We start from the raw sequence: 21,040 nt of genomic DNA, 5'->3' as shown, positions 1-21,040 counted from the left end.
CATCGGTGAGGTCAATGTTCGTATGGCTTTCCTCATATTTCAGCACACGTACGTGCACAAAAACCCCTATAAATAGCTCCAAAATCAACAAATCAAAAAGGTAGCAGCTGAATTGATTAGTATATGGAAAAACCCGCATTTTGATGTAAAACAGACCCACATTCGTAAGGATTTTACGCGGTCAAAATGAATTCGAATGTTATACTTCTTGCCTCTCTCGTACTGATTCTCTTCGCTGCCCCTACTGTCGAAGCACTTGGAGAGCAATCTTCCGAAGGAGGTTCGAAAGGAGCAGAATTTCCTCATTTTTTCCACGAAATCAATAAGTAAGTAGCGTTGGAATTGATTTCTGGAAATGCGCGGGAATACTATAGTTTTAATTATGTTTCCTAATTTTACAATTTCAGCTTTCTGATTTATACATTGTCGAAAAAAATACAACGCGATGGTGGAGAAAGCTATGAGTCGGCATTGAAGACTATTGTTGAAAAGGTTCTGGACGAATCGGGTCTTAAAGGGATCACCGTCAACAACAGAATTATCAGTGCGATCAAAACTCAAATTTACAATTTACAAGCAAAAGTTAAAGCAGCACGGTTAAAAGGCGGTGGCAGGTTGGCAAAGAAAATTTTAGACTCGTGGAAAAATGGAAAGACCTATCGGTTCAAAATATATTACAACGAGTTAGATGTTGGAAAACTTAAAGAGGAAAATAGAGAATTAAGGAAAACAAAAAGAAAACTTGAAGAATCATTAGTCCAAGAAAAGGTTAAAAAACTACACGAAGAAAAACTCACGGACGCCTTAAAAAGAACAGAAAAACAAAGGAACTATTATAAGAAACAATTCAGAGCAATAGCGCTAAAAGTTGCCAGAAAACAAAACAAAGTGAGAGGTCCAGAAAAAAATAAAACTTTTAATGAATACTCCCCACAGCAAAGGACAAGAATAAGATCTAGTTTGAAAGAACAATGCAAGACAACACTATCCTTTCTTGGCCTTTATAATTTTATGGCTACGAAAGTTGAAGTTTTTAATCCTGATACCGGAATGTTTGAGACTTTTGAGCTAGCTAACGAACAAGATATAGATTTTACTAACGCCCCAACAAAAGAATTGACTAGTGATGACATCAATGAACTGAATACCTGGTTATATATCAAAGACAAATTCAATCTTTCCAATGAAGCATGGAATGAACTTGCTCAAAAATCCAAGGAAATTTCATGTCAATATAAAATGGTAAAGAGGATGCAAGCATTAAATGGTCAATGGGAAGTGAGGCCAACCCCTGGTGATGCTGAAGGTATTCAGATTGAATTTGCTAAGAGTTTAGAAGAGCAAATACAAAGGCTACAGAAACAGGGAGAACTGCTGGAAGGAAATACCATACAGGTCAAAATCAGTGGTGATGGGACTAATGTTGGAAGGACTTTAAAAATGAAAACATTACTTATACAATTTTAAACGAAAAAGATATTGCTATGGGAGAGAAAGGTAATTATATACTAGCAGTCATAAAAATACAAGAAGATTATGATAACTTAAGAATATCCCTTTCTGATCTTACGAATGAAATGTCTAAATTAAAAGAAATTACTGTCAATAATATAACATATAACATAGAATATTTTCTGGGTGGGGATTGGAAATTTTTAGCTTTAGTTTGTGGGTTGGGAAAGGCAAACCAAGATCATGCATATGCATATGGTGCAAGTGCCCAAGAATGGAAAGGCATGATACTACTAAAACATGGTCAATTAGTGATTCAAAGCAAGGAGCAAGATCCCTTGATGAAATATCTAATCATGCCAAGTCTAAAAAATTTAATTGTAAAGCTGTTCCTCTCTTCCCTTTTATTCCTATTGATCATGTAATTATTGATAACTTACATTTATTCTAAGAATATCAGATAATTTAATTGAGCTACTGATTAGAGAACTCAGAAGGCAGGATGCAGTTGACAAGCTAAAAAAATTTCCAAATGGATTTCAAAGGGATAAGTACAAGCACATGACAGGCTATGAAACCTTTCTAAACAACATTGGAATATCATTTTCATGGAAAATCAACAAAGATACTAAAAAATTAGAATATAGAGATCTAACTGGCCCTGAAAAACTTATTTTATTTCAGCATATTAACTTTTCTACACTTCTTCCATTTTATGACAAATGTAATGATCTTGAAAAACTCTGGATTGATTTCATAGAAATCATAGGGGACCTCAAACTTACATTTTCATCTGAGGAAAGCATTATCAATTTGAAATGCAAAATCAGAAATTTCTTCTCCTTATTTCTCTCTTTGTGTAGCGGACATCTTCTTTCGTTCAGTGGGGACATCTAATTCAGTAATGGGTACACAACGCAAAACGCTCGTCGATTATATCAGCGTTTTAATTCTCGATAATCTTGATGTTCTTCAGTTATTTCATTCACAATAGACAGATTTATAATTACGAGGTTCACATATGGTGTACGTATTACGATCGTCTTGCTGCCTGTCCCCGCTTACATCCCATAATTTCAACTTATGAATATTAATAACCTACGCTAATTAGGAAATCAAATAGTTGTCGTCTACATTACTGGCCCCAAATGAGGCATTTCTTATGGATCATTTCTTAAATCATTGTCCTGACGACAATAACAAATTAATTTGGTTTCATAGCACAATTATCAATTAACTCAACAATGTTCTTGTGTAATTCGCTAACAGTGCTTCCTTGATTCTTGAGGCTTTAATCAACTCCTTCCAGCAAGCACAATTTGTGAATGGGACGGACCAACTCTGTCTTAGACGTCTTGACTCTTGCGGAGCGTACAAGTCCCTCCCTTGCCTTGTAAACTTCTAGTACACATGCCAGAGGCCACTGGCCCCGTTTAACGGTCTCGTCCACCACCAAAACAACATCACCTTTCGCTAGGTTCCTTTGTGGGGAGATCCATTTCTGCCTCAATTGTAAAGTTGGTAGGTACTCTTTGAGCCAACGGCGCCAGAACAGATTGGCTAGATATTGACACTGTCTCCATCGACGTCTGCCATAGTTATCAGAAGCCGTGAATACACCTAGAGGCATACTCGCTCCTGGACGCAGTAACAGGATATGGTTAGGCATTAAAGGGGAGTCGTCCTTGGGATCATCACTGCAAGTTGTCAACGGCCTACTGTTAAGAATGGCCTCCACTTGCGTCATTAAAGTCAACAGGACTTCGTCTGTAGTAACTTGCTCCCTCAACAGGGCCCTTAAAATGGACCTTACAGATCTTATGATTCTCTCCCATATTCCACCCATGCTGCTGGCTCCTGGGGGATTAAACTTCCAGACGATTTCTCTCTGTTTTAGGAAACTCTCGATCTTCTGAACATTCCATTCTTGTAAAGATTTGCGTAGCTCTCTCTCACCACCCTTATAGTTAGTGCCATTGTCGCTTCTGATTTCGATGGGTCTTCCTCTGCGATTCATGAACCGCTGCAACGCATTGATGAAGGAATCTGCTTCCAAGCTATGAGCAACCTCTAGATGTACGGCTCGTGATGTTAAACAAGTGAAAATGCATCCATACCGTTTCTCTGTGCTCCGACCTCTTTTCACTAAGAATGGACCAAAGAAGTCTGTTCCAACAAATGAAAATGGTGGTTCGTCAGGGGTGAGCCTGTCAACTGGCAAGTTTGCCATCTGTTGGGATATAGGCGGGGCCTTACGTCTTCGGCAGTCAAAGCATGTCGTCAGCACACGTCTAATTAGGGATCTTGCGCTTACTATCCAATATCGCTGTCTTACAAGGGCCAGTAGGTGTTCTCTTCCAGCGTGGCCGTACAGTTGGTGATAATGTCTAATAACAAGCTCGCAGACAGGGTGGTTCTTCGGTAGAATTGGTGGATGTTTGGCTGCATCAGAAATTGGGGCGTTCTCTAAGCGGCCTCCAACTAATAAAACTCCTCCTTTAAGCACGGGGGCTAGCTTGAAAATGCAACTTGCCTTTGGTAGGGGTTTCTCTCTTGTGGAAACTTTGACTTTCGACTTCTCAATCTGTTTGCTCAAGATATTCACTTCCCTTGTGAAGCCTTGGCCTTGTACATCCTTGATAATTGCAACTTCTGCTTCTCGAATCTCTTTCACAGTTATTCTTCCTCTTGTAGCAGGCTTAACTTCAATATCATGCTTTGAACTTCTTAACTTGTTTACGAAGTAGTTTCTGAATCTCAGCATCCAGGCAATGGCCACCTTTAAGCGATACCAATCAGAGTAATGCTCGTACATTCGTTGCAGGAAGTTCTTTGAGTCCCTTTGCTGTGCCATATAGACCTGTCTCTCTCTCTTCACTTCTGGGTCGTCACTTGGTACCTCAGATATCTTGAGAACTGGTGCTGGCCACGAATCTTGGCCTTTCCATAAAAACTCAGGGCCGCACAACCATCGCCTTCCTTCGTCTCCTGTAATTTTCTCCGCGGTCAAACCTCTGGACGCATCATCCGCAGGATTGTCTTTGGTATTCACATATCTCCACTGCTTGGGGGTAGAAAATTCGTGAATGATAGCAATCCGATGTGCCACGAAGATGTTGAATCGTCTTGAGAAGTTGTTGATGTATTGAAGCACTGTTGTAGAGTCAGTCCAGAACGTCGACTCAGTCAGCGGCAGATCTAGCTCGGCTGTTAACATCTTATCAACTTTGACTGCTACAACGGCCGCCGATAGTTCTAAGCGAGGAATGGTCACTGGTTTTACAGGAGCGAGCCTTGACTTCCCGTTCAGGAACGAACAATGTACTTCCCCATTAATGTCAACCATCCGCAGGTACGATACGGTGCCATAAGCTGACTGGGAAGCATCTGCGAAATGGTGCAATTCATAGGTGACGATGTCTCCAAGGTCAGGTGACTTCAAGCATCTCGGTAGCTTCATATTTGACAGTCTTGGTAGGTCTTCTAGCCATCTCTTCCACTCAACGAGGTTATGTTCAGGGATTGGGTCATCCCATTTTAGTTGCTGTCTACAAAGTTCTTGCAAGATTAGCTTGGCTAACAGGACGAATGGAGCAGCGATACCCAATGGATCATACACAGAACTCGTTATGGATAACATCCCACGTCTTGTAAGAGACCTTTCCTTTACCTGTGTCTTAAATCCGATGCAATCTTTCTCGACATCCCATTCAACTCCTAAGGCTCTTTCCGTCGGAAATCGTTCAAAGTCTAGTTCCTTTACAGCCTTAGCTCTTTCAGATTCAGGTATCGACTTGAGGACTTCTTTACTATTGCTCATCCACTTTGTGAGACGAAATCCTCCTCGTCGTAGCATTTCAGTCACTTCAGATGCAGTTCGTATAGCGCCTTCAACAGTACTTGTCGACTTCAGCATATCATCCACATAGAAGTTCCTATGCACGATGTTCACAATCTCATCATCAAATTCGGTTTGATTGTCGTCAGCTGTTTTTCTGAGTGCAAAATTCGCACAACTTGGCGAAGACGTTGCACCGAAAATGTGGACTAGCATTTGAAAATTTGCTGGCTGTTGACTAAGATCTCCATCAGGCCACCAAAGGAATCTAAGCATGTCACAGTCCTTGGGCTCAACCTTGACTTGCAAAAACATAGCTTCGATATCTGCTGCTAGTGCTATGGGCTCTTCGCGAAATCTAGTAAGGACGCCTACGAGATTGTTCGTTTGATCAGGTCCTTGCAATAGTTGGTCATTTAATGACATGCCTTTCCATTTGGCGGCGCAGTCGAATACCACGCGTAGCTTCTTGGGGGTAATCACAGCATGGTGGGGTAGGTACCACACTCTCTTCTGGTCAAAATTCTCGTTGGGAAGGCGACGGGCATAGCCCTTAGTCAGATGGTCATCTATAACTTCTTTGTATTTCTCATAAAGTCCAGGATCGTTCAGGAATCTTTGTTTTAATGTTGCAAGTCTAAACTCAGCCATCGGTCGATTGTTCAATGTACAATAACTGCTGTTTCTCCACGGCAGGGCCATTTGGTAGTGACCCTCAGATAAAACCGTGCTTTCCTGCATGATAGACAACGCTCTTTTATCTTCTGCTGACATGCATTCTTCGGAACTTAGTACTGCATCTCCGAAATCGGTCCTCCAGAATCTTTCAACTTGAGCCTTAAGCTCATCACCGTGGGAAGTTATGTAGTGTGCGTTCAAGCTTTGTTGATGCGTAGACTCAGTCATCGGTCCTACGATGGTCCATCCAAGGAGTGTCTTGACCGCATACGGTTCCTTCCGTTGTCCTCGTTTCTCTTCTAACGCCCAAAAGGCTTCAGGCGTATCATTGCCGATGAGTAAAGTAACTTCATCAGTGTCTATTTCAGGTATTTGTATTTCTGCTAGATGTGGCCACCTACGAATGTCTTCATCTCTGGGTGCACCTTCTGTAGTGATGTGCAATTTTTTGACTGTCCATACGGTCGGTATCTCGACGACATTGTCTGAGTCAAGAGCTGTAACTTCCAAACTCGCGGTTAATCCCTTTCGCTGAACGTTTGCCTTTTCGATAGTTGTCAACGAGAATGTTCGTTCGGCGCCTTCGATTCCCAGCTGTTCTATTAGGCGTTTCTCGCACAATGTCGTGTCGGATCCTTGGTCCAAAAGAGCGTAGGTGACAACAGATCTCTGACCTTTCTTTCCACGAACCTTTACGGGCACGATTGGAAGACATACTCTTTTCTCCTTGGCAAGAACATCGACGCTGTTTACGCTATCAGCCTTGACGACATTATAATTTTTAGCACTGTTCGTATTGTTACTTGAATCCTGGCTCGGCTGTTGATTAAGGTTAGAGCTGTTCGGTGGATGCAGCAACGTGTGATGTTTTCCCTCACAGGAATCCACTTCACACTGTTTTTTCTGATAGCAATTCTTTGCTCTATGTCCTCGCTTAAGGCAGTTGTCACATAACCCTTTGTCTCGAACAAACTTCATTCTTTCACCTTGCGTCTTCTTCTTAAATTCATCGCAGCTTGTGAGAAGATGTGCTTGGGCACAAAGACCACACTTTACCTGGTCGTTTAAAGTATATGCGGCCCTCGAAGCTAATTGTGAATCCTTTGTTGTTGCCGTCACTTTCGGCGTTTCTGCTTGGTGTGTCGCTAGGGTGGTAGCTCTTGGCGGCCTTGGCGTGTTCTGAAACGGTTTACTTCGGGGTCGCATTCTGTCCCTGGACGTGTCCTTTGAGTCCATAATCTGTCCGAAAACAGGATCATTTGCGGCCTTTGCTCTCTCAGACAAAAATTCGGACATATGGTCTATGCTGGGTTTTCCTCCTCCGCTTCGTATCACTCTAGCCTTCTCGAGCCACCTAGCCTTTAGGTGGACAGGGAAACGTTCTGCTATTTTCTTCAAGTTGTCAGCATTGTTCAAGTCGTCATAATATCCAACGGCACGTAGAGTTAATTCACAGTCCTTTAACTTATCGGCGAAAACTTGCAGGCCTTCTCTATCAGACGCCCTCAGCGGGGGTCCCTCAGTTACAAGATCAATGTAGGCCGTGGCTATGACATAAGGTTCGCCGAATCTTTCAAGCAATAACGTTCCACTCGACGAAATAATGGATTTGGTCATCATATGTCCGCTTGGCAAATGTTGGGCAAATATGGTGCTCTATATTTGCCCATACATTTGCCTATGCAGGCAAAGGTCGGGGTAAATTTCTAATAAATTTGCCATTGCTTTGCCATACATCTGAACACATGGGTAAATATGTTATATATTTGCCCTTAGTTTAGACGCATTTACCCAGTGGGGATATATGATAACCGTTTTTGCCCTATATTTGCCCTATTGTCAAATGAAGGGCACATATGAAATCAACTTTGCACTAGGCTTTGCCCCATATTTACCTGGGGAGCAAATACAATACCCCAAACTGAGTATATCCGATGTGAGGTTTCCGTTTCAATTTATTGCAATCAAAACTTTTCAAAACAAATCAATAATTTTTCAACTGAATTATAATGGATGTTGGCTTGTTTTTACGACTTACGAGGGGGGAGTGCATGCAGGTTCATCTCAGTCATATGTGTCAATTTTTTCTCCTAACGCATGACATCAATGTTGCGACCACATTAATTCAATCATTGTTTTGCTTTGATGTCATGAAAGTGAGGTTATATGCGTTGATACACACAGGAAAAAACGCGGACGATGTATTTATAATATGCGTAAGTCGTACATGCGTTTTTTCCAGTAACAATAAGAAAACTCATTAACCCATTAACCTCAGCTGCATTTCAAACCGCTAACATCTGTAATATTATTTGAAGCATCATTTTTGTTTAGTCTAAACATATGAATTCATCTTTTTTATTGGCAATATATGCAATTTCATTCATAATTATTTTAATTCATCTAATTTTAAACTCATCAAACAATTCATTCAATTTTCAATTTGACTATCTAGTACTGATGCACAGTTCAAACAGTTTATTTTTGGTAGCTTTGAATATTTTTCCTGGATGATACTTTACTGTCATCTCCATCATCCGTACAATTTACGTTGTAAAGGACAAACAATTAATACTCTTTCTTTGTCAATAACATCGTAAGCAGCAACAAACTGGCTGTGTATCCTTTGTATGGGAATGAATGTAGAGGGCCCTTCCATTTCAAACAAGTTTCTGCACCAAATTTCATGTGGTCTGCCAATCCTGTGTCTTTCTGGATGTCGCTGATACCATCGAACCTTTGCCATACACAATGATTCCTGCTTGCCATCAATTATAATGGTTTGTTTAAGAAAGAAATCGACAACACCGGGGCGCAAGTCAAATGAATCGGTCTCAATACTGCCACTATATTGGCCACACCAACTTGCAAGAATGAAGGAAGAACGTTCCAGTCTAGAGTCAGAGGACCCTAGCTTTGTCCCCGAATATCCAATGGTACTAATTCTCTCAAACCTATCGGTAACACATTCAATGACCGAGTGTTGAGGTAAAATTGTTTCATAAGCTTTAAAGAGATATTCTGTATAGTCATCATCAAGAACATCAATGGATCGAGGTGAAAAACATGAGTATGCATTCATATTGCTCCACTCTAAGCAACGTAGTACTTGACCAACTGAAAGATTAAGTGTTGATGGTATTGATGGGATGCTTTCGCCAAGTGTTCCTACTTGTTGTGCCTCCTGAAGAAGTTGAAATACTGGTTGGAAAGTTTCTCGAAATCTTTCTGGTAAAGGGATATCTCTTAGTTCATGCTTTTGGAGAAATTTTCTCATGATTTGTATTTCAACAGATCTATTGTTAGTTCGAAACGCTCCTAAAATCCCATTGAAACGTTCGAAGCTGAAAAGCCAAAATGAATATACAGGCCCGTAATCTAAAATACATTGTTTGAGATGCAGGTGTAGATGCATGTTTGGCGTAACACGTTCCTTTCCATATCTTTTTTCAAACGATTTACAAAATTCCACTAGGTAATCATGTCCTTCTTGTAGCTCTTCAGTTGTAATAAGTGGAGAGCAAAGGTGAAAGCAGGACAATACGAATAACCTCCACAGCTCCAAATCATCTGTTGGAACGATATTCCAAATGCAGAATACAGAATACAAGAGAGTCCATGTTTTCCACTGATCAGCAGTAAATCCTCCAAACGATGTTGATATCTTTTTCGGGAGACGCCCAATAAATGATGGTGCTTTGACGTCATCTACCTTTTCCTGGATTTTATTCAAATTTTCTTTAGAAATAATTGGCGTTTCAGCGTTTAGCCATACATTTTTCATTAACGAGTACAATCGAAGTAAGGCAACTGTAAGAGTTCAGAATATCTTGTTCCAGTGGAAGTTTCAATTTGGTTTCGTTCATCAGCGGTTGTTGCATTGAGTATTTTCTGAGCCTCTCTTCGATGCTCTTCATTTGTCCTTGGTGTATCGTCATCTTCGAAACCTGAAAAATCCATGCTACTAAAATCTCCGGGAAAAAATCTTGTGCACTTTGAGCACCCTCGGTGAGCAGTACATCCTAAGAAACCACAAACTTTTCTTAGTGCAGGAATGTCACAAGCAATACAAAGGAGGGCAGCTCGAAAACATCTTGCTGTTCTACTCCCATGAGGCCGAACTTGGATGCCTTCGTGCCACAATAAGTTCAATTCGGCTACAAGTGGTTGTAAGTACGTATTGATATTCAATTTGGGCTCGTGTGGACCAGGTATTACCCCAACTATTATTACGTTTTCCTCTTTGTACCTTTCTTTTCTCGGAAGATTTAGGAGGACCATATATATGACTCCAACGCTATAGACACTGTGCTTAAAAGGCTGAAACCAGTCAACATTCAGCATAAAAGCATAATTATTAGGTTGGGCAAGGAAAGGAGTGCCGTTAAAATATTGCCAATCTTTCCACACTTGGCCATCGTAAATATCAACTAAAATATCGTCCGGTACATTCCGATTTCTCCAAATCTCACATTTTTGTACAAAGTCTGGTCGCTTAATAAAGTGAGTTAGAGTCTCTCTGATGCTTTTATAACAATAAACTTTATGTGGGTACAATTTCGTCTGTCCATTTTTCAAACGAATTTCCTTAAGCAATTCCGCTCCACAAGGTGTGCGGCGAAACAATTGACGGTGATTCGGAAAAGCAATGTGAGAACATGGTTTAGCAATGACACGCCCGTATCTTGTTGTAATGCAGTCTTGAAAACGGTATAGGGTGTCGCATTTCGGACAAACAACATACTTTGAATGCTTATCTTTAAAAGAAAGATAATTTTTCAAGAGTTTGAAGGAGCTCGGGAAAACCAATACTGCGGTTGGGAAAATGATTGGCGAAAGCTCACACAAAACCTGAAAAATCGCTTTAAAAAAAGGCGAGGAGAATATCAATGCCTCGATCTGGTACAGAAAAGTATTCAGACCAAAAGCACACAAACAAGGCAATCCAGTTAATAAGGGTCACTCGGGAACTTGCTTCGACGGCAACGCTTATTTCTGCACTAGATCGTTCAAAATCTCTTTCTAGGTCTTCGATATCAATATCCCAAGTTTCAACCAATCTCCTTCTTTCATTTCCTCTTATCTCTTCATGGTCAGATTCACTGTCCGACTTGTCATCCCAAAACACTTGATCTTCTTCCTCAAAGTTATTTATTCCGTCTCCTTTAAACATAAGCAAATACGATGTATTTTATTCATTCGGCATTGTATAACTGCAACATAGTATAAGATAAAGTCTGAAACCATTATAATACTAGAAAAAAAAAAAAAAAGTCAGTAAAAAAAACCTCATGGGCTAAGGGACCGGTCATTATTTAAGTTGGGGGGGGGGGGGGAGGGGAGGAGAAATTTGGGGGGGGGGGGGGAGGGGGCTGAAATTTTTGCTAGTGAAAAAGGGGGGGTCTTGAAATTTAAATATGACTTTTAGGGAAAATTTTTAAATTTTTTACTACAATCCATGGGGGTTTTTCGATAAACTTGGATGCCTTCAAAGGGGGGGCCTTGAAATTTTTTTGCGTCACTGACAATTTCTCCTCCCTCCCCCCTCCCCCCCCCCCCCAACTTAAATAATGACCGGTCCCTAAATGTATAATTTTGACCCAAATTTTGCTCTGAAAATAAATGATTTCCATTGAAAATAAAATATAAATTTCTAAGTCAGCAAAACAACAATTTATAATTCGTGAAAGAAAAATGATAAATCGAAAATAAAAAACCCAAGAGACATATTAAATAAATTACTTATAATTGTACTTCTCTAACTTGACAAACATGTTTTACCGGATACCATGCTATCTCAGGATGACCACAGTCATGAATTGATTTGGAGACGAAACTGTACAGCAATATCCATTTGAACATAGTAAATTCTTTTTGGCGTTTAAAATGAGTTATCTCTAGCTATGATTTTATAAACTCTTTGAATGAACCTTTCTGAATGAACACTGAGGTTTTAATGGCAACCATAAGCCGATTACTTAATAATGCACCCTTCTTAAAAGTAACGGTGAAAACGAGGCTAAGATAGAAATAGAAAAGAATCATTTGTACCTCTAACTTAATCTCGCTTCAATAACACTAATGCTTGGTAGTAAATCCAATAGGGGAGCTAGATCATGTGCAAATCAGCCGCTTGTTAAAGATTCAGTCTTTTATCTATGCAGTTTGACTTTAACATTTAAAGATTATATAATCTAATCATCAAATAAACGTATAACATCAATACCTTTTTGTGAAGTAGCTGGTAAGAATTCGTCACTTGATGGTTGGTTTGTATTTGGCACATCAGAGGAGTCTTGATCAGTTTGGTCCAAAACGTTTATCTCGCTGTAGTCATTAGAAGAAGTGTCGTTCTGGCCGTCAATCTCGTGAGTGAAAATACTATCATTTGAGTCTTCGTCGTCATTCCGCTGTAATTGCCATTGATTTGTTAAAGGAGCATAAAATTCTTCTTTGTGACGGCAAAATACTCTGTAATGTAGATCTTCGTTACAATGAAAGCAATGATAACGCTTTGACATCGCAGAAGACATTTTGTTTTCCAGAACTATATAATTAAAAAGACGGTGTGTATCATTGGGATAATTACTCAAAATCCAAGCATTTTGAATGGCTAACAGCCATATTCCAGCGTAATAAAGTTCCACGTCCATCAACCACATGCCATTGGACAAAAGCACGCCGGATCTTTATTACCGCGCCCTTTTCCTTAGAGCTGTCACTGTTGGCGGCAGATAATGGTACGATGGTTTTAGAGCTAGAAGCTAATCAAGTTTATTGCAATGATATTTCGTGAATCTAGGCTTTAGAAAAAATTTCATAACTTTATAAAATGGAGCAAATAGCTTTAAGATAATAGATATATTACTTAACATGAATCCTGGATACAACTTCAGCATTTTTATAAGACAGTTATTCCTTTTTTTATTATTAGACTTCATTATATGAACGTATATGTCATCACAAGTCACGTGATACGCCGTGATAGATAGGGGGTAGATTTGTTTCAGTGGATGTAATTATTCGTTCATTCGCCTTTTGGTCACAAACAGGTAACAACACTCTGTCGGTCATCTAGTTTCCCGCACATTCTATATCTTTGCTTATAAATTGCGTTCATTCGTCGCGATCAAAAATGGGAAGAACATCTACACCTTTACCAGACGCCCAATGCCAATCCATTCTGTTACTGCAACTACCAGTACAAGCAGTACGAGTAGACATACTGAAAATGGCGCCAATTCTCAAAGGCTTAATATACTTATTCCCTCTGTCCCTGGTGGTAACGAGGATGTGCTAAGAGAACACAGAAATCGCCTATGCAAGCAACAACCGAGAATGAGAACGTTGACCCCGACAGCGAAAAAGAAGAAATTTCTTCAAATTTCGAAACGATTGTGGAAACAGTTTAAAGAACTGCAAGAACAAAACCACCAAATACTAGCGGCCTTAAAGAAAGCCAGCAGAACAAAGGACAACAGCAAGACCAAGATTACTGTCTCAAAGGCTGTTGCAGTAAGTAAAGTGGCAATATTTAAAAAAGCAAGCTATTTTTATTGATAATTTTACTGGGAATTCTTGGCGCGAAGAGTAGTTGGTATAATTATGCAGCGGTATAATTTATGCAATGCTAAAATTGGCGGGAAACCCGCCATGGTAGTGGTTAATGCTACAAACTTTACTATTGATTTCCAATAACAAGACACTGAATGATAATGATAATTTCCTTTTTTGTAAAGGAATTGATTTGATTTCGATTTTTTTCCCAATATTATACAATCACAGCCATAAAAATAAGGAAAACATTATTACTATGTCTAAGAATAACTTAAGGTACATCTTATGATTTTAATGAATTATATTATGTTATTACAGTCTGAAGTACGCTTGGTAGCAAAGAAATTACGGGACAGGGAAGAAAACCCTCTTATATGGGATTTTACTAAAGCGTAAGTATGAAAATTAATAAAAAAGATCTTGTCTGAATCATCCATAGTTACTTTCCATATTAAGTTTTCCACTTACCACTCAAATATGGCATTTCCTAATTAGTTTCAGAGATGACGTCAACGAACAGATTAATAACGCAATAAGGGTATAGAGTTCTGAATGTTCATAAGGATGTCTCTGCCGTCGAGTTAGAAGGTATTTATGTATTTATATTACGAAGTGCGAAAGGCCTTATGCACCTATCAAAGTTAACCCGGGGGGGAGGGCGTGAGGACAAAGGGTGGTGGTGGTGGTCGGGGGGGGGGGAGGGGGAGGGGGGGTAACGAAATCCTTTAGAAATATTCAAATGCCGAAGGGAGGGGAAAGCAGTTTGAAATAAAATAACATGGGGAAAAAAAAAACAAAAACCAAAAAAAAAAACCAAAAAAAACGAAGCAAAACAAAACAAGGCAAAAACAAATGGATGCTAAAGGAGTAATGTCGGCCAAATGCCAAAATTTCTAACAAATTTTGTCTCAAGTTTTAATATATGGGTACTTGATATAATTTCAGACTGCCCTTAAAAGTCACTTTCTGACGAGAAGAAAGAGAAACAAAAGAGAGCGTTCAGGGGCCCTTGGAAGGCATCAAAAGGTGCAGCGGAAAACACAAAGAAACAAAATGTGAGTAAACTGAATTTGCAACGATTATGACTTTGTTTAATAAGAAACTTTGACTGACGGTGTTTTTTTTTTTCTTTTTCTTTTAGCTCCTAAAATCCCAGATCCAAGGCAGCGGACTTGTCAACCTCGCTATCACCAGGGGACAAAGAGAAAGTCAAGGCAATTATGAAACTGCAGTATATGTCATCAGAGGAGTCGATGTCAGGGCGGATGACCAGGGCTGATGACGATACAGCGGACAGTGGCTCTGATAACGAAGGAGGCCCTACTAAGCAGAGTAAAGTTTTTAATAAAACACCCTCTGCCATGGAGAAGCCCCTAGCTAAACCAGTTCATGGAAAGCATGGACCGAAAGGCAAAAAGGAGGCTGTCAGAGCGCAGTCTCACCATGCTTTTGAAGCGGAAAATCGGGAGCCGTCAAGACGCCAAGGCCATCTGGAGGTCCCGAATGGCATTGAGAGCCTAAAGGTTTTTATCAACTCAAGGGCACTGGGACACCGAACGTGGTTGGGGTTTCTACGAGTTTATGAATTAACTCTTGTGTCACTGTTCCTCCGTTCCTTTGGCCTGATTTCTAGGGTTTTCGTTCTTCTTTCGATTACTTGAACGTTAAACTCGTTTACTTGAAGAAATCCAAAGGTCAAACGGTATAGCAGCGGCTATTTAAGCCTATTGACCTTTGGATTTCTTCAAGTAAACAAGTATAATGTTCAAATAATCGAAAGAAGAAGGAAACCCTAGAAATCAGGCCAAAGGAACGGAGGAACGTGACACAAGATTAATTCATAAAACTCGTAGAAACCCAACCACGTTCGGTGTCCTTAATTAATTTTTGCAGTTATAAATGAAGGTACTACTACAGAATATCTAAAAAAAATCGTACATAAGCCACACGATCGATTGTACACAACTAAATATATTATGATCTTCTTTCACAAATTCTGTCCACAAGATGATCAAACACTATAATTAATTTACAGAACTTAAAGCATTTTCAATTAGTTGTAGTTAACAAATTGTTCATAGTTAAGTAATTCCGTCAAGAAAAGGATTCCATAACAATAGTTGTCAATATGATTTTGTCTTTTTCCTGCTTCTTAGTAATATGTTAGCTATGTTTAAGTAATGAAGGTGGTTGTCACGATATATATCGTTCTATTTTTTTTGGCCGCTGCCATAAGTGAAAATTAGGCCAATGAGACTGATAACATAGTTAAATTTAGCAAATATGAATAGCATAATTCAACTGAGGTGCAAATATGGCTCGATTGCGGCTGGACATCAACATTAAGGGGGCATTCATCACATATACGGTCAGAGTCATATCGGCATGGTGTATGTAAGGCATGAAAATCACATATACGGCCTGGAAAATACAGGTAATTTAAGATTAAAACATATACGACCTGGGCAAATACAGGGTTACGTAAGGCATTAAATCAATATACGGCCTGGCAAACACATGTTATATGTAGGCGTAATCACATATACACCTTGGACAAAATACAGGGTAATAGTAAGCATTAATCACATATACGGCCTGGGCAAGACAGGGTATATGTAAAGGCATTAATCACATTACGGCCTGGGCCAAACCAGGCTATATGTAAGGCTAAATCCATATACGGCCTGGGAAAATACAGTTGTATAATGTAAGGCATAATCACATAATACGGCCTGGGAACACAGGGTATAATGTAAGGCATAAATATCGACAACATATACGGGCTGGGGAAACACAGGGGTATACGTAAGGCATAAAACACATATACGGGCTGGGGAAACACAGGGTATAGTAAGGCATAACACTATACGGGCCCCCTACCCCCCCCCCCCCCCCCCCCCCCCCCCCACCCCCCCCCCCCCACCCCCCCCCCCCCCCCCCCCCCCCACACCCCACCACCCCCCCCCCACCCCAAACCCACCCCCCCCCCCACCCACTCCTACCACACATGCCACCTATGCCAACACATTCTCTCAACAACCAAACACAAGCTGCGAGGCGCCAACATCATCACCCACTCATCCAATACGAAAACCGGCCAAAAAAGCACAACAACCAAAACGAACCCCCCCCCACACACCAAACCCAAACCCCCCCCACTATCGTCTCTCCTAAACACGGCCACACGCGTGTCTCGCCGACATGCTCGTGACCCCCACCCCCCCCCCACCCCCCCCCCCCCCCCCCCACCACCCCCCCCCCCACCCCACCCCCACCCCCCCCCCCCCCCCCCCCCCCACCCCACCCACACACTACCCTCCCCCACTCCCCCCACCCACATCCACTCCCCCCACACACCCCTCCACCCCCCCCACCACCCCCCAACTCCACCCCCGCTTGCCAAACCCACCACCCCCCCCCCCAACCCCCTCCCCCCCCCCCCCCCCACCCCACCCCACACCCCCCCCCCCCCCCCAAACCCCCCTCACCGCCCCCCCCCCCCCCGCCCCCCCCCCCCCCCCCCACCCCCCACAAAAACACCCAAAACCAAAACCACCCCACACTACAACACACAAAAGCCACCCAAATGGGCAAATAACGTGCACATATCAAATAGTCATTCACCTTTATTACCGGTCTAAATGTATTGATGATATGAATATCTGCTTATAATATTAATTGTGCAGTTTGGGATTTTACTGGGCCGAACGAGAACTTTAACATCTTGCCCATGGGAGAAATGTGTAAGTACATCTCATATACAGTCATTGGGCAAATATTGTCTACTATTAGTCAAATATGATATTTGCCCATCTATTTTGTTCTATTTTTTTCCTCATGAATCCATTTTTTCGTCGAGTGTTCGTGCGGTGAGGTAGGCCGTCGGTAAGTCCAATACTACACGTTCTTTGATCAACGATTCTTTATCCTTGCCCTAACAATCATTGCAGTAAATAATTAATCGTTCTCCCTTTATTCCCAGTCTTTGCTTCACTGACATCTGTTCGTAGTTGGAATAAACCTCAGTAGTGTAATGGGTTTCCATACAAAGTTATAGCTCTGGTATTAGGAAGCATTAAAGCGTTGGTTCATGGGCTGGTGATCCTTTCCTTGCTGCTTTATCAGTTGACTGAGGACCTTCTCATGGACTGCGGCTTGGTGGTTCATCGTATTGGCAGTGTCGCTTAGACGGTTATCATAATCATGCGACGTAGGAACTCCAGTGGAGTGGTGTTTTCATGTCCAGCCAGTGCCTGTGGTGTCGGTGCATGTGACGCAGCATGAACAACTTCGGGGGGGGGTTGGGCTTCCTGTGTACTACATCAGGCCATTCTGTCGTCGTAAAACGGGTACTTTGAGCTTCCCCCTTGTCGGTGTTGTCTAAGAACTTCCAGGCGTCGTGGGCCATTCGGGGCTGCGATGGGTTAGTGGAGATCGTGAGCGGAGGTGCAAACGGTTCACAGGGAGGGCTGTCTAAAGTCTCAACTCTAGTCGATTCTCTTTGGGGCACTTCTTGGGGTGGAGCCACAGGGTTCTGTACCAGGTACGAAACACATGTTCGTCGTCGTCGTCGTCGTCGGAAAAATTGTATAGCTCAACTCGTTCGGCCCTTTCATAGATTTTTAGTTCATTGTTTCTTTTGTTCCATTTCGTGTTGAGCCGTTATAATGTGTGTCGACGTTTATTTTTATTGACTTGAATTGCCTCGCACCCCGCAATTACATCGTCATCTCTTCATTCTTTCTTGCAATTCTGCTCTTCCTTCAACGGTCTATCTATATAAGCCGGCAACAGCTTGAAATCTGCCCTCGCTTTCAACTTAACTTCGTTGCTGTACTTGATTGTGGAAACTTGCGTTAGAGCCTGCTTGGCTACTAGACATACGCAGGTTTCGACCAGAAGGCAGATCAAAGTCAATGAACGGTCCTGTTATGTTTCCGGTGGACGTCCACGCATTCAATTTCTCCCTTCACACATGTCTTTTTTAGCTTTCTAGCTCTCTACTGTAAATGCACATTGAGCAGCTTCTTCAATATCCAACTGTTTCCTTCAAGCATTCTAAAGTGCTGTTGACAAACCGGTCGAAGTTATAAAATGTGTTCATTTTTGTCTGCCCTATCTCAGCACGGTATCAATAGCATTGAAATTCCTCTGAAAAAAAATTCATCACTTCTTTTATCTTGGGGCGATAATTCTTTTGTCAATTGTCCAATATATCCCGAGCTTGAGCGTCTTAGAGCGTCACGCTATCTCTCTTCTCTCCACTCGTCCCAACTTCACTGATCAGCGGGCTTCTTGCGTCTTGCCGGCGGGCTTCCTGTGGTCTCATCCATCGCTGTCACATGGAATTCGAGGAATTTCACAAGCCCGTAGCGATTCCTTGAAACACTCTTTCGGGATGAAATAACACGCTGGTAACTGCAGATCAAGCTAAATAATGCCCATCAGTCGGTGACTGGAACATATGTGAAACAATAAACTAGCGGACATCTTCTTTCGTTCAGTGGGGACATCTAATTCAGTAATGGGTACACAACGCAAACGCCGTCGATTTATATCAGACTATTTTAATTCGCGATAATTTGTATGTTACTTCATTATTTATCCATCACAATGACATATTTATAATTACGAGGTTCACATGATGTGTGTACTTGTACGAATTCGTCTTCTGCCTGTCCGCGCTTACACCCCATCATTCAACTTAATGAATATTAAATAACCTACGCAAGTAGGACAATCAAATAGTTTTGTCGTCACAATTTGTATCATGGCAAAAGATGTGACCCCTATATCATGCGCTGTAATGCCATGTTCCTGAATTCCTATCACTTGGGTAATCCAATGAACATCTACGCATATTTTACACAACAAGGGATTGGAAAAATTTAATGACAATGCATCGCAAAATTTTTTAGATCTACACACTCAGAGAGGTATTTCTGCTTTGAAACAACTCCTTTTTTAAAGACACAAACAGAATTCACTTCCTTGAATCAGAAGGCTGTGAGAGAGTTAGAAAAGCCACATATCAATTTAAAAATGCTGGGGATACCCCGAATTAACAGTCGATATATAAACAAAACAACGGTCACAATAATAGATTAGACTTGCACTGCGAATGTGCGAACCCTGTGTTCAAACTTGTTGTGCACAATCTTGAGAGAGTAAATGATTATGTTGGACAAAAAATTGGCCTAATTGCCCAATAAAGTTTTTGAATAGGTATTCACTGGGTATAGGTATTCACTGTGATGATCAACATTCTAACACAACAGTTATGGGTGCTAGATATTTAAACATACCTTGTTCAAAAATGATTTTCTAGACATCTTTCATTATCTAATCAAAATCCGTAAATGTTAGAGCTATATTTGCAATCACAACAAACAGTAAAAAATATTGCTATATTCTTCAGACTATTATATTTGCCTCTAAAAAAATATGGATATATTTAAGCATATCTAAACCACAATTATTAATTAATGTAGGTCAAAGAACACTGTATTTTTACTTATTCCATTGTTGTTACTTCTTATCTATAATTATTAATTATGGTTCGTATCAAATATTTTTTCTCAGTTATTCTAGTATTTATAACGTAATGTACTGTAATTGTCATACGATTTCCATACCACGAAACAAATGTAAATACAATAAAATTCTTCTTCAATCTCAGACTTCACATATGGATCTCCAATTAACTTATAGTCTACTATAGGATTAGATATTTGAAAGCCTAGCGAACGTGTCCATTAATTACAAGGCAAAGTCTGCTCCAGTCCATTAAAAAAATGCGCGCATCCCACTTTTTATCAAGAATTTCATGAGTCTGTTGTATGGTAGCCCTTAAAATGTCTTTTGTCTGTCTTTAATACCTCTACTCTGTGCAAGTGCTCCTTCAAACACTCTTTTTGGCTCAACCCTAAGCTCTATGGCGTAACCGCTGGATCATCCCTCGACCACAAACGAGATGAACCAATTTTTCTCTGATTTTCATTTATAATAGTTAATGAAATTGTGAAGTAATGCTATTTATGATTCCCATATAATTGTCCCCCCGAACACCATTGGGACAATGTGGAAGTTATCTTGGCTATCGCCAATTGAATCTGCGGAAGTATATTCAGCTTTTCAGGACGAACAAAAGGGAAAGTACTTGCTCCATCGCCAACAGAAGTTTAACACTCGTCATACTTATGTACATACCCAACTAGGTGGCTATTTTATTCGGCTTCTTTTTTTTGACTTATCTACCTCATTACTACCACGGCATAAAGATTATGTCTTTCTTTGACGATTTCTTTCGTTGAAGCAAAATCCGAGGAAAATTCCTGCATATACCTCACTGGAAATTTTTTGACTCACGTTTTACACGAGGCGTGTTCCGCCATTTTGAAATCCATATATGGGATTGATTCGCATGCTCAGTCACATTAAAATGTGTCCCCGCGTAGGCCTAGGCGCTAAACGCCAAATGGTCCTCAATGTATGGAATCAGTTTGATCTGAAGAG

General features: G+C 40.8%; 2 protein-coding genes across 2 annotated transcripts; one reads left to right on the top strand and one right to left on the bottom strand.

The window, feature by feature from the left end:
• Positions 1–22: 22 nt before the first annotated feature.
• On the top strand, positions 23–2,304 carry LOC148910723 (uncharacterized). The gene is made up of 2 exons (XM_089031008.1): positions 23–326; positions 408–2,304. Exons 1-2 carry the CDS (start codon positions 187–189, stop codon positions 1,465–1,467), a joined length of 1,200 nt encoding a protein of 399 aa, XP_088887134.1. The 5' UTR covers positions 23–186; the 3' UTR covers positions 1,468–2,304.
• Positions 2,305–2,743: 439 nt separating this feature from the next.
• LOC148910722 (uncharacterized) lies at positions 2,744–13,192 on the bottom strand. The gene is made up of 2 exons (XM_089031073.1): positions 13,129–13,192; positions 2,744–7,515 (listed from the first exon to the last, which is right to left on the bottom strand). The coding sequence occupies exons 1-2, from the start codon at positions 13,190–13,192 to the stop codon at positions 2,744–2,746; spliced, it is 4,836 nt and encodes a 1,611-aa protein (XP_088887199.1).
• Positions 13,193–21,040: the final 7,848 nt, after the last annotated feature.

The sequence above is a fragment of the Actinia tenebrosa genome, unplaced genomic scaffold (assembly GCF_029948245.1).
Source record: "Actinia tenebrosa isolate PJP-AT-01 unplaced genomic scaffold, QUT_ActTen_1.0 PGA_scaffold16__25_contigs__length_10494907, whole genome shotgun sequence".
NCBI classification, from domain to species: domain Eukaryota; kingdom Metazoa; phylum Cnidaria; class Anthozoa; order Actiniaria; family Actiniidae; genus Actinia; species Actinia tenebrosa.
Note: the sequence above shows the minus strand (reverse complement) of the source record. Positions and strands in the feature narration are given on the sequence as shown.

Coding starts and splice junctions, on each gene's coding strand:
- LOC148910723 (XM_089031008.1), top strand. CDS start 187: ATGAATTCGAATGTTATACTTCTTGCCTCTCTCGTACTGATTCTCTTC. Junction 327..407: donor TTTTTCCACGAAATCAATAA/GTAAGTAGCGTT, acceptor TTACAATTTCAG/CTTTCTGATTTATACATTGT.
- LOC148910722 (XM_089031073.1), bottom strand. CDS start 13,192: ATGTCTACTCGTACTGCTTGTACTGGTAGTTGCAGTAACAGAATGGAT. Junction 7,516..13,128: donor GGATTGGCATTGGGCGTCTG/GTAAAGGTGTAG, acceptor CTTATGTCATAG/CCACGGCCTACATTGATCTT.